The sequence below is a fragment of the Acipenser ruthenus genome, chromosome 3 (genome assembly GCF_902713425.1).
Source record: "Acipenser ruthenus chromosome 3, fAciRut3.2 maternal haplotype, whole genome shotgun sequence".
Classification (NCBI taxonomy): domain Eukaryota; kingdom Metazoa; phylum Chordata; class Actinopteri; order Acipenseriformes; family Acipenseridae; genus Acipenser; species Acipenser ruthenus.
The window spans coordinates 92595434-92608475 of record NC_081191.1 but is presented as its reverse complement, the minus strand read 5'-3'; the positions used below and the strand labels follow the sequence as shown (position 1 = coordinate 92608475).

Genomic DNA, 13042 nt, shown 5'->3' with positions numbered 1-13042 from the left:
ACCGAGGAGTTCAGTGCAGTGGTTGTTATTAAAATGAGTGCTTGTCCGGCCAGTAACTTAAGAGCAATCTAAACAGATGAGATAATGGCACTGTAATAACCAGTCTGTGTTCACTACCTGTGACTCAGGTAATGGGACCCAACCTCAGCCTAATACACTAGCAGCACCACAGACTGTATAATATATTATACTCTATATTTCAACACACACTACAGAATACCCTTCATGTAACTTTTGGTAGTATCCCGGCTCAACAACCTCCCCTCCCCGGTGTTCTGACTGAAGACCCAGAGCCAGAGCTTGTTCACTCACCTCAATGGTCCAGATCTGCAGCCCAGGTTTCTGGGCGATGCTTCTGAAGGCCGCTGGCACTGCTTCCGACATTCTGGTAGGTTACACTGAAAAACAAATTTCACAGTACATTTTAATTGCCAAATGTTATAAAACTTGGAAGACATGGGTACACACCCATTGCATTCTCACTTTCACCAATGCAATTAGAATAAATATAGTACTTTACATTTTTGTTGGGTTACATGTGACCGAATTTACAGTTGTGGGGTTCAGCATTTTACTGTGGGCTATTTGGACCCCGCAAAACAGATGTGCTTTCTAAAGCAGAGGATCACTGTTTCCGTTTCAAATAACATGTGTTGTGCAATTAATATATATCTTCTCTTGGTAGAGGAATGACATCTCGGATTCGATTGAATTTGTGAAACACCTGCAAACCACTGCCACGTAAACTGAAAATACAAACCACTGTCCACGTAAACTGTAAATACAAGCCACTGTCCACGTAAACTGAAAATACAAACCACTGTCCACATAAACTGAAAATACAAGCCACTGTCCACGTAAACTGAAAATACAAACCACTGTCCACGTAAACTGTAAATACAAGCCACTGTCCACATAAACTGAAAATACAAGCCACTGTCCACGTAAACTGAAAATACAAGCCACTGTCCACGTAAACTGTAAATACAAGCCACTGTCCACGTAAACTGAAAATACAAGCCACTGTCCACATAAACTGAAAATACAAGCCACTGTCCACATAAACTGAAAATACAAGCCACTGTCCACATAAACTGAAAATACAAGCCACTGTCCACATAAACTGAAAATACAAGCCACTGTCCATGTAAACTGAAAGTACAAACCACTGCCATGTAAACTGAAAACTTTTCTTACCGTGAAAACAAAGAACAGGTGCCATTTTTATACAATAATACAATGGATTCAACCAGAATGGAGGTCATAAAACGCAGTAACGCAGCAAGACAGCAACCATTCATATTTTGTTTCCTTGTCAAGGGGCTTTTTAAATCTGGGATCAAAGACACGAATGAAACAAAAACAACAAAAAATGTGTTCTAGCTGAACACCATGGGAAGCAGTTGAGCTCCCTACAGTACCTCCCCAATGCGATGAGGCACTTAATCTTTGACCATTGTCACAAATTGAAGCTGCCTGTCCTGCAATCATTTACACTGGCCAAAAACTAATAATTCCCTTTGGGGATACAGTACCGTAGTGCCCAGAATGACCTTCTCTTCAAGTTACTAGTGCTTGCTCTGTGCATCTACCTAAAAATAGGAGGCTGTGTGGTCCAGTGGTTTAAGAAAAGGGCTTGTAACCAGGAGGTCCTCGGTTCAAATCCCACCTCAGCCACTAACTCATTGTATGACCCTGAGCAAGTCACTTAACCTCCTTGTGCTCCGTCTTTCGTGTGAGACATAATTGTAAGTGACTCTGCAGCTGATACGTAGTTCACACACCCTAGTCTCTGTAAATCGCCTTGGATTAAGGTGTCTGCTAAATAAACAAAATAATAATAATAAAAACATATCTGTGTACAAGTACATGGCATTGAAATACTTTCCTATGAGGTGCAGCAGTTATTCAGGGACCCTGAAACCTGTCTTCCCTTGTACTATTTCTAGTTAGCTGTAACATTTTATAAGTAACTTGAAATCTGCAACTGTTTAAGAGCTGAAAACAATTAGGCAAATGTCTAATTAAGCAAGTTGTCAGTTCAATGAAGGGTCTCGTTCAGTAATTGAGAGCTCAGTTGGAATGAAAACCAGAAGACACAGGGGGTCCCCAGGACCAGGGTTCGGAACCACTCAATTAGATGGTATTATGCACCCCTTTAAAGTAAGGTTATGTCACGAGTTACCCTAAAACCTGTCTTCCCTTGTACAAGGTGTGATCACCTTTTTTGAGTGAAAGGTGTATGCGGCAGAGATGGATGGCTCTTTGATAGAAACAGCTTAATTTCTTTGAAGTCTTCCCACTGATGATGGGAATGAGAATGTAGAGATGGGAGCCCAGCTAACAAGATTGAAGTTTTTTGCAGGTATCAGGCTTTTAAACTGACTCACTGAGAGCAGAAACTGACCCAAGACTGTCACAGCTACTGGAAAACAGGCTGATCTTTTAAATCTGAGTAAAGAAGGAGCTGGGTTGGGGTCGCACGGACCAGAAATAAATACCTGTGAAATCAGCTAAACTCTCATTAACTGAGAGCTACCGGTGCCAAAAGGCTTATTGCTTTGTGAGAAAAGGCAGAAGCAAGCATTTCATTAATTCAATTTGAAAAGTTGTCTACAGTATGCATTCTTATCAGGAAGGTAGCGATTTTAATTGGGATGATGTTTGTGGTATTGGAAAAGAAAAAGCAATGCTTTTCACAGGATTATATTTGAAACTAAAAAAGCCACAGCGTTGCATTTATTTAAGTTTTGCTGCGATAGAGAACAAAAGTATTTATTACAGGGAAACTGTTAAGTTTAAAAGTGAAACAATTTAATAAAAAGCTGTAACCTAGTTTATTAACTTGGGCACATGCATAAAGCTACAAGCTTTTTGTCAGTAAATTTACTATGTATAAGCTGTAATACGAACAGAAAGTATTGCATGAGCAAGGCAACTGGACACTAACAAAAAAAATAACTCCAGTTTAGAAACAGGGTTTAAACTAAACACAGAGCCTCTATAAGAATAACATACTCTTTGAAAATAAGACAATATACTGCAGACTGGATTTAATAACTTTAATATACAGTAGATTTACTGAAGAAATATAATTTAATTGGTAACCTTGCTTTACCTGCTTATAGCAAAGCGGTGCCAGGCATGGCAAAGACAGAAAAAATGAATTCTGGCATTCAGAAGTGGGATTTGCTGGTCAAGCTGTCCTCAGTTCAAGGTTTTTGCTATGTATAAATTGAGATGTGGACCACTTATCTGTAGAGACACCGGTCCGAGCCATCTCTTGAATCTGGCCAAAACATGACTTCATGTGGTTAATTTGGAAAAGCGCTTACAGTAGAGTTTCATATTAATTAAAAAACTAACCTTGGCAGGTAAACAGTGTGTCTGAAACCTGCTTGCACAGGGGATTTTTAGAATCAGAGAGAGGGAAATATATTTTAAACCCAGGTTGGAATAATTAAACAGAGTAGGTGTTATATATTTAAAAACCTCTCTCTACTATATATATACACATATACTTGTAAAATATTAGGTAGCAAGGACAATGTGAACTCCAGTTCACCTAGTTTTTAGAGGAAGGAGGGGTGGAACATGAGGAACATGAGATAATGTCTAATTAATTTTAGGAAATGAGTCACCAGTACTTTTTAGATATATTGTTCACTTAAAGATAGGAGCTGTCAAAACAGAGTAAATGTTATGATTCAATTAAGACTTCTGACATATTAAATGGAGCAAAAGTTCTATAAAAACTGTAGTAAGACTTCAGTCAAGCATCACTCGAATTGCTAACTACAGGTTGTGTGGTCCATGCTCTGAAGATCTCTGAAAAAGCTGGTTGCTGTTTGGTCATATTCAGAAGTCTGCCTTTGAAGACAGCTCAACTACACTTCCATATAGTGGAAAGTAAGAACAATTTTTAATGTATATCATTTAAATTGATGCATTGCTATAATTATTATTATCTGTTTATTTAGCAGACGCCTTTATCCAAGGAGACTTACAGAGACTAGGGTGTGTGAACTATGCATCAGCTGCAGAGTCACTTACAATTATGTCTCACCTGAAAGATGGAGAACAAGGAGGTTAAGTGACTTACTCAGGGTCACACAATGAGTCAGTGGCTGAGGTGGGATTTGAACCGGGGACCTCCTGGTTACAAGCCCTTTCCTTAAACCACTGGACCACACAGCCTCCTTATAAGGTATAGGAATTATATTTTAGCTTTGGAGAGTGATATATTGTATGTTTTAAGATTTAGTGGTGGGCGTCTTAGCTTTTTGCATGGTTAGCCTAAGGGCTAAGCATATGATAACCATACTGTTAAACCTGTAAAGGCACTGGAAACGCCCAGATTGCCTATTAGCAGGGATGGACCAAAGTGGCCTGCAATAACTCGATCCATTTTTAAGCATTTAATAAACCGAAGGAGTACTAATACTGCTTTGATTCCTTAAAACTTCAAATTGAATGAGTCTGTGTGATTTAATTGATTATTAAAAGTTGTCTGAATACGTTGCAAGCCCAGTGCACAAACAATCCACTACAGGAGTTTAAAACATCTCTGTCCTCCTTAAACGTCTCCCCTGAGTTTAATAGTGTGCTCAGAGCAATTAAAGAAGTACGTGGAATCTGACGTCTTGTTAGCTGTCGCTAGATTAAAACAGTAATAGAAAGAGCCGATTACATTCTCGATGTTGTGAATTTGGGGATTACAGCCTCTGATTAAATAACTAGGAATTACTACAATAATTACTGGAATATTAATAATTATAGGTACTGGAATTGTGCACTGTGGCTTGAAATGCTGGTGGCCAGAGTGTCTGTGTTTAGATGAAGGTAATTGTGTGCATGTTTGTAAAACCACATTCCAGCAGGATAGTCACGGAACTGTTGTCGTTTCACACACTTTGCGTACATTTGCCTTCTGGCCACATTTAATTACAAAAATGAAAATTCTGTAGAACAATGTATTTAAAGAGGATACAGCATGAACACTAGATATTCTATTCCCATCCTAACCACAGTCCACTCCATATGAACACTCATGCAGTATTGTAGATATTCCATGAACCAGGAGGACTCAATGGGTTAATCTATTCTATTCCCATCCTAACCACAGTCCACTCCATCAACATTCATATAGCATTCCAGTGGAAGTCAGGCTGCATGATCCAGACTGCATGTTGTTCTACAGTATGTGGGGTTTTATTTATTCATATAGTTTAGTTTATAGTCTCTGAAACATGCAGTTCTGTCAAGTCTTGTTAAAGTTTAGTGAAAGTTGCAATTTAGCACATTTAAAAACCTGGTGTAATCATCCAGAAGATCAGCAAGCACTACAATAGTTAGAAGCTACTGACCGCACTGCCCTTTTTAAAACTACACTGCATGTCAAGATAAGATATTGGATTAGACCACTAATTACAACTGCAAACATTTTAATCTCTGAAGTAACCCATGTCCATTAGCACTTTGTACACGTCACAGAGACCAGTATGAATGTGTACACAGCGTGGAGAGCTCCATGCAGATGGCATTCAGTGATTGTTAGTTGGGTCTGGAGGACAAACAGCTACAGGGCCTCAAATAGACAGATCCATGGTTTGAAAGGCAATCGTCAAAGTTAAATTGTCAGTACAAAACCAGGGCGGAGGCTTACCGCAATGCAAAAGAGCCTGCTACAATATTATTATTATTATTATTATTATTATTATATTTCTTAGCAGACGCCCTTATCCAGGGCGACTTTCAATTGTTACAACATATCACATTATACATTATTTCACATTATTTTTACATACAATTACCCATTTATACAGTTGGGTTTTTACTGGAGCAATCTAGGTAAAGTACCTTGCTCAAGGGTACAACAGCAGTGTCCCCACTGGGGATTGAACCCACAACCCTCTGGTCAAGAGTCCAGAGCCCTAACCACTACTCCACACTGCAATCCATGTCAATAGACTGGGGCCGCTAATAACATGGATTGCACCAGTGGAGACGCTGAGAAAGACTTCTAGTGGAAACTTTTGTCAAAGCTTACTGTCCTGGGGTACACGGAGTCATCTGGTAACCCTATGATTAACTCAATGTGACTCATATTTGTAAAGGGGGTGCGGTTATGAATACCAAACTGGTGATACGGGGTGCGGAGGTTTGCGTTATGGGCTGTGTCCAAGGGAAGGGTGTACAGGGTGTATTAGATACCCATTAACATGAAGGGACGGATACATTCTACTGACTAATGTCATTATTATAGCTACTGCTACATCACAGCACATTACTCAATCATGTTGCTTATTAACTAACTCCTGCTGGAGATTTACAGTATACCTTTTTCAGACTAAAAGAATAATGTGCATCATCACGTGCTGAAGGGAATGCCTGTCACATGGCTTCACGTTCATCATTCATTCTGTTAGGTGGTAATAGATTATTATTGAGCCCCGTAAACAGCTGTACTATTCCAGATTCTGTCTGTATTGAGCTCCAGTAAACAGCTGTACTATTCCAGATTCTGTCTGTATTGAGCTCCAGTAAACAGCTGTACTATTCCAGATTCTGTCTGTATTGAGCTCCAGTAAACAGCTGTACAATTCCAGATTCTTTCTGTTTTGTTACACTGGGTGTCCTGTAGGTCTGGCATTGTTAATACTGGCCATCTCTATTTCATTCATGAGTCTAAAAGCAGAGAGGAACATAATCAGATCATGTGATGTGTGGAGCAGTTAGTCAGGGTGTGGCCACCAGTTTAAATAGAGAACTTTGTTATAAGCAAAATATATGTATACCAACAGGGTGTGCCTCGTAAACAAACTATAATATCAATCTCAATTGATACTGCGAAGGACACCTGGCTTATAGGAGACCCTTGTCTATAATATCAATCTCAATGAAGATCTAGCATCAAGCCCTGTTACTAAGAGAAGCTGCCATGGCCCCAGACTATCCTAATCCCACCCCCACACAGACACACCAAACCCCAGCTCCATATCCTGGCTTTCAGGTTCAACCAGTGTGGGGGTTGAAAGCAGTGCAGTATTCAGGTTCTGCAAGTGTGGGGGTTAAAAGCGGTGGCAGTTTTCTGGTAGAGGAATCTGAAAACAAGGTGACTTTATAGTGGGATCAGGAGGTTTTTATTTGTTGATTTGCAAAATATTTGCATTCAGATTTGAACTCATATCACATACTGTAGTGGCATTAAAAATACAGAGCCTCAGAGTGCAACATGATAATAAGAGAATCATGTTTGCACGATTGCACCCACCCAGCTTTAACCTTACAGGCGCAAGCTGGCAAACCTGAATCCTACTAGGCCCCGCTCCAAGAGCTCATGAAGCATTTCCATTCCAGCTCCCTGCTCTGTTCACTTACCCCCTCCTTCTGTACCACTGCATTACGCTTCAGAGACCAAGAAGATCACTCCCATTTCCCGGGTGCCTTGACAACAGTTGCTATGCTTGTGGAGGTAAATAACATGACTTGAGAAAGACAACATGCTGGTCTGTTTGGTTACACTCACGCTGGGGTTTGATTTTTACCTCCACAGACTGCCCATATGGAAGTGTTTGCCGATTCAGATACATGAGCTGGGGCCAGCACCTGGCTAATGATCCATTAAAACAGATACTGGACTGTACAATACAATGTGAATGATGCAGACGAGTCTTCTTGTAGATTCGAATCAACACCAGTGGCAGCAGGAGGTTGAATAATTCTCTAAAGCAAGTTTACTACAGCGGTTTACTGGAGATGATGTCCAGCATGTGACAGTGTGGTCACAAATGGAAATTAGATAAAGGGGCATTCAGAACAGAAAATAGGAGGCACTTTTTTACACAGAGAATTGTGAGGGTCTGGAACCAACTCCCCAGTAATGTTGTTGAAGCTGACACCCTGGGATCCTTCAAGAAGCTGCTTGATGAGATTCTGGGATCAATAAGCTACTAACAACCAAACGAACAAGATGGGCTGAATGGCCTCCTCTCGTTTGTAAACTTTCTTATGTTCTTATGTTCTTAAGGGTTAGCAATCCAGGATCCCACCAGCAAGGTGAATCACCACTAACAACAGTCACGGTTGCAGGGGCGCAGACTCCATTTTGTGCAAGGTGGCCTCTTGCAACATTATTTTTAAATACGCTGCTTTGTGCTTTTAGGGGGTTTGCTGGTAAAGCAACTTTTTTAACCGTTGACACACTTTTCATTCTAAAGTACAATCAATTCTTCTACCGGCACCCTTCATGTACAACCACTGGTGTAGTCCTGAATCTAAAAGGTACTGAAATGCCACCAACATGTTGATTTTCTTAAACAAGAACCATTATAAAAATATTTGTATACTGAACTTCTAGTAACACATAATAGGTAATGCACTGTGTCTGTCGTTTTCGTCAGCATTGTTAGCCTTCTAAAGAAGTAGATCGTAACAGATGAAGTTCCTCATGCTCTTTCATTGCATCAAGAGGACTACTGACTGAATCAGACAGCTCTGCGGGAGATGTGAGTCATGTGACTTAGCTTGTCTATTATGCGAGTTCCGACTCGACTACACCAATGTTGTCTATAGAAAATAAATACCAGAACAGCATTCCAGCTCCACTGCACCACTGTGCACAACCTCATGGAGGCCTGTCACAAATAAAGCCACTGCAGGGCAAAGGCCGTGTCAAACAAGCAACTAGTCTTGAGCCGAGTTTTAAAAAAGTGAACAGAATAAACATCCCAGCTGCAGCTGAGCAGGGAATTCCAAAGCCCACACAGCGGCTACGGGCTCCCAGCACTCCAGGCAGTAACCCAGTGCACACAGACCTCAACAGGCAGCCAGGAACACAAGAGAAAATCACTAGGGTAGTAATGTGTGGCAGATCTAGTGTTGAGTTCACAGTGCCAGCGGAATGTAATTCATTATTAGCCAAACTCACCCCAAGTGCTCAGGAGAGAGAAGAGAGTTACAGGGCATGCAATTGCTATAAAGCAGTCAGGGATAAGGTCCGCTTCACATCAACAGCATATTTTAAAAACGCTTTAATACTCTCTTTTTAATGATCATATTTCTACAAAGAGAAGTGTGCATCCAGGCTACTGTACATAACAAATGAATACATAAAACTTCCAGAAAGAGGAAACTCCCTTGGGATCAAATTCAAGAGTCTTTTACTGTTTCCACAGTTTTTAAAAACAAACTGTATCTCACTGCAGGCAGTGCCACTGTCGCTCTTTCAAGAGTTCTACAATATTATATTTCTATGAAATGATAATGTAGAAGGACACAGACTTCTAATGTTGACACCTTTGAAAGACAGTAAAAACAAACAGTTGTACATGTTTATCAGCACGAAATCAGTACACTTGCTTTGTAATTATATACAATACTTGCTTTTCAACATAGCTCAGAACAGTGATTTTTTTTTTTTTGTTTATTATTTATTTATTATTATTTATTTCTTAGCAGACGCCCTTATCCAGGGCGACTTACAATCGTAAGCAAAAACATTTCAAGTGTTACAATACAAGTAATACAATTTTGTTTATGACTATGTGTGGTGAATTACATTATTAAAACATCAGTGCTTTTCATAGTACTAGTCAGAAGACTCCTTGCCGTCCTAGTTAATTATTAACTTCTACATCCTATTTAAATATTGTTTCCAGACACAGTCAGCCACGACTCAGCCTCTTTGCCTCACTCCACCCTTTCTATTTCAGGTCTTTAAACATTTACCACAGATCTCAACAAGCATTCTGGTGCCGCGTGAACCAGTCACTGCTAAACTGAAACATTTTAAAAGCAAAGTGTTTACAGCACATCTTCAAACAGGCCTGTCCAAAGCGGGTCCTTCCACTAGACCTAGTCTGTGCTGCAAACCATGTTCTAAATTGTTAAAGCGAACCTCGATCCAGACTCTGCACTATTTCAATCTATCATTTAAACCTGGAGTGGAACACCCTTCTCTTAAAAGTATACAAATCTCAAAATTACGAAAAACAATTAGTACACTAGAACATAAAAACCAGCTCAAGAAAAAACAAACCTTATGTGCTTTGGAAAACTGCTTGGCACACCCAAAACAGTAGCTACATACCTAACCCCCTCCCTTCCCCAAAACTTGAATCATACCCCTAACCCTAAGCCCTCCTCAATATCTGAAGAAATAACTCTCTTTACCGCAGATATCTCTGTCAGATAATGAGCTGGAAAAAAGATTCTACAGGCAAGGAAAGAAAAGAGAAGTCTTACCGGGTACAACCTGATGAAATGGTGCTGTGAGTTGAGCTGCCCTGAAGTTCCTTTCCTCTGAGCCTGTGTGTATGTGCGTGTGAGGGTGTGGTACACAGCCTGTTTATATCTCTCTCTCTCTCTCTCTCTCTCTCTCAGAGTGTGTGTTTGCACTGAGCTGGCCCCTTCTACCTTGTGTGACACACCCACTCCACTCACCTGAGTGACGACTGTTCTCAAACACACCTGCTCCCGAGACAGCATTGGCACAGGCAGGCAGGGCTCTTTCACTGCTTCACTTTATTTCTTTTTAAAAAGCCATTGTTCTTCAGTGTTGCAGGTAGTGAGATTAATGATGGGCACGAGTCAAACTTGTCCTCTGTGTGCGTGTGTGTGTGCGTGCTTGAGCATGCCTGTGTCTGTGTCCACGTGTGCTTGCGCGTGTGTGCGTATATGTGTGTCAGTGTGTGTCTGTGTATTGTCTGAGTGCGTGCATCTGTGTGAGTGCGAGCGAGTATGAGTGTGAGTGTATGGAGAGCATATAGTGATTTGGAATATTACAAAGATGCTGTGTCTTTTTATATGGCAATAGTGTTATATTGCAAAATGGTAGAAGGCTAGAAATCAGAAAAAGAAAATAGGTATGCTGTTGAACCGCTCCTCCTTTTCAGTGTGGTACAAAACTAAACTGGCTCCTAATAAAATATAAGGTATAATCATTTGATACAGTGCGCCTTGCCTGTCTGTGATTTCTCAGAATGAGTTTAAAATAAAAATCCAACACTGAAATCACAAGTTAAGATGAGCCACCAGACTGAATCCTTTAATCTAATCTCTTCTGAATGATCAGCACAGGATTCATTTCAAATACAATTGGAAGAAAGAAGGAAAGAGAATAGGCACAGTCTTGGATACCATGCTTATAGCCCTGCCTTGCTGGCTTCACCATGGTAACAGCTGTTAATAGTGTAATACAGGAAGGCTATCCTGGGCGTCGTCCATCACAACACCCTGCACAGCAACTGGAACTAATGACTCTCCATTCTAATGCTAGCAACATAAATCTCATCCACATTATATATTAGTATATGTGTGTCTGTCCTGTCTGGTTTCATTCAGAACACATTTACCAGAGGATTACGTTCGTTTTTGAATTTAAATTGAATTCCAAATAGATGCCGAAAATGATTATTTGAATGAATGATACAAAGGGAATTCATCCAAGACTGGAATATAATGCAAAAGGAATCTACTTGGAAGCAAAACAGGTTTTTACTAAATCCAATTGGATTTCTAATTCAGTCTTGAAGTGATATTATGAATGCAAAAAAACAGGGTTGATATTTAGTGCTGGTATAGCCTGATTGTGTTAAGAAATTAAATCAATTGAGGTTTCACATACAATTAGCAAACAAATAAATTCATAACTACTTATTGTTTCCATTCCCTGCTAAAAACAGAAGACAAAAGCTTGAGGGGAGTCAATCAGGCACCCAACACCCCTGAGGCAAAACGGAAAGTGACTGCGGTTTGCCATTGTCATGAAGTGGGTACAGTTTGAAGCTTGTCATTGTCATGATGTGTTTCGATCCCGAGGTGTTCTAGCGCCACAGCTGTAGGAACACTAACCACAATAATACAATGAAATACTGAGCTTGAACAACAAGTCCAGTGTGCAGCATGTATTGTGCAATCTGAATAGTGTCACTCAAACAAGCTGGCAGGGTGTGTCAGGACCTCCAGTATTACAGTGTGAGTGCAGGGAGCAGGGAGTTACTGAACAGGCTGGCAGGGTGTGTCAGGACCTCCAGTATTACAGTGTGAGTGCAGGGAGCAGGGAGTTACTGAACAGGCTGGCAGGGTGTGTCAGGACCTCCAGTATTACAGTGTGAGTGCAGGGAGCAGGGAGTTACTGAACAGGCTGGCAGGGCGTGTCAGGACCTCCAGTATTACAGCGTGAGTGCAGGGAGCAGGGAGTTATTGAACAGGCTGGCAGGGCGTGTCAGGACCTCCAGTATTACAGTGTGAGTGCAGGGAGCAGGGAGTTACTGAACAGGCTGGCAGGGTGTGTCAGGACCTCCAGTATTACAGTGTGAGTGCAGGGAGCAGGGAGTTACTGAACAGGCTGGCAGGGCGTGTCAGGACCTCCAGTATTACAGTGTGAGCGCAGGGAGCAGGGAGTTACTGAACAGGCTGGCAGGGTGTGTTAGGACCTCCAGTATTACAGTGTGAGCGCAGGGAGCAGGGAGTTATTGAACAGGCTGGCAGGGCGTGTCAGGACCTCCAGTATTACAGTGTGAGTGCAGGGAGCAGGGAGTTATTGAACAGGCTGGCAGGGCGTGTCAGGACCTCCAGTATTACAGTGTGAGTGCAGGGAGCAGGGAGTTATTGAACAGGCTGGCAGGGCGTGTCAGGACCTCCAGTATTACAGTGTGAGTGCAGGGAGCAGGGAGTTACTGAACAGGCTGGCAGGGTGTGTCAGGACCTCCAGTATTACAGTGTGAGCGCAGGGAGCAGGGAGTTACTGAACAGGCTGGCAGGGTGTGTCAGGACCTCCAGTATTACAGTGTGAGCGCAGGGAGCAGGGAGTTATTGAACAGGCTGGCAGGGCGTGTCAGGACCTCCAGTATTACAGTGTGAGCGCAGGGAGCAGGGAGTTATTGAACAGGCTGGCAGGGTGTGTCAGGACCTCCAGTATTACAGTGTGAGCGCAGGGAGCAGGGAGTTATTGAACAGGCTGGCAGGGCGTGTCAGGACCTCCAGTATTACAGTGTGAGCGCAGGGAGCAGGGAGTTATTGAACAGGCTGGCAGGGTGTG

The 13042-nt window shown here is 41.6% G+C and overlaps 1 protein-coding gene across 2 annotated transcripts in view; it reads right to left on the bottom strand.

Annotated features, from left to right (window-relative positions):
- The window catches only part of vill (villin-like), a 41993-nt gene that overhangs the window by 16561 nt on the left and 12390 nt on the right, over nt 1-13042 (bottom strand). Inside the window, exons 1-2 of one of the 2 annotated variants that reach the window (XM_033993885.3) lie at nt 10246-10383; nt 313-398 (exon numbers count right to left, since the gene is read on the bottom strand). In XM_033993885.3, the coding sequence (XP_033849776.1) occupies nt 313-384 (72 nt within the window). In that variant the 5' untranslated portion in view covers nt 385-398; nt 10246-10383. Of the gene's footprint in view, nt 1-312; nt 399-10245; nt 10384-13042 lie in introns of those variants that run through there. The other variant, XM_033993886.3, reaches the window with a different exon arrangement.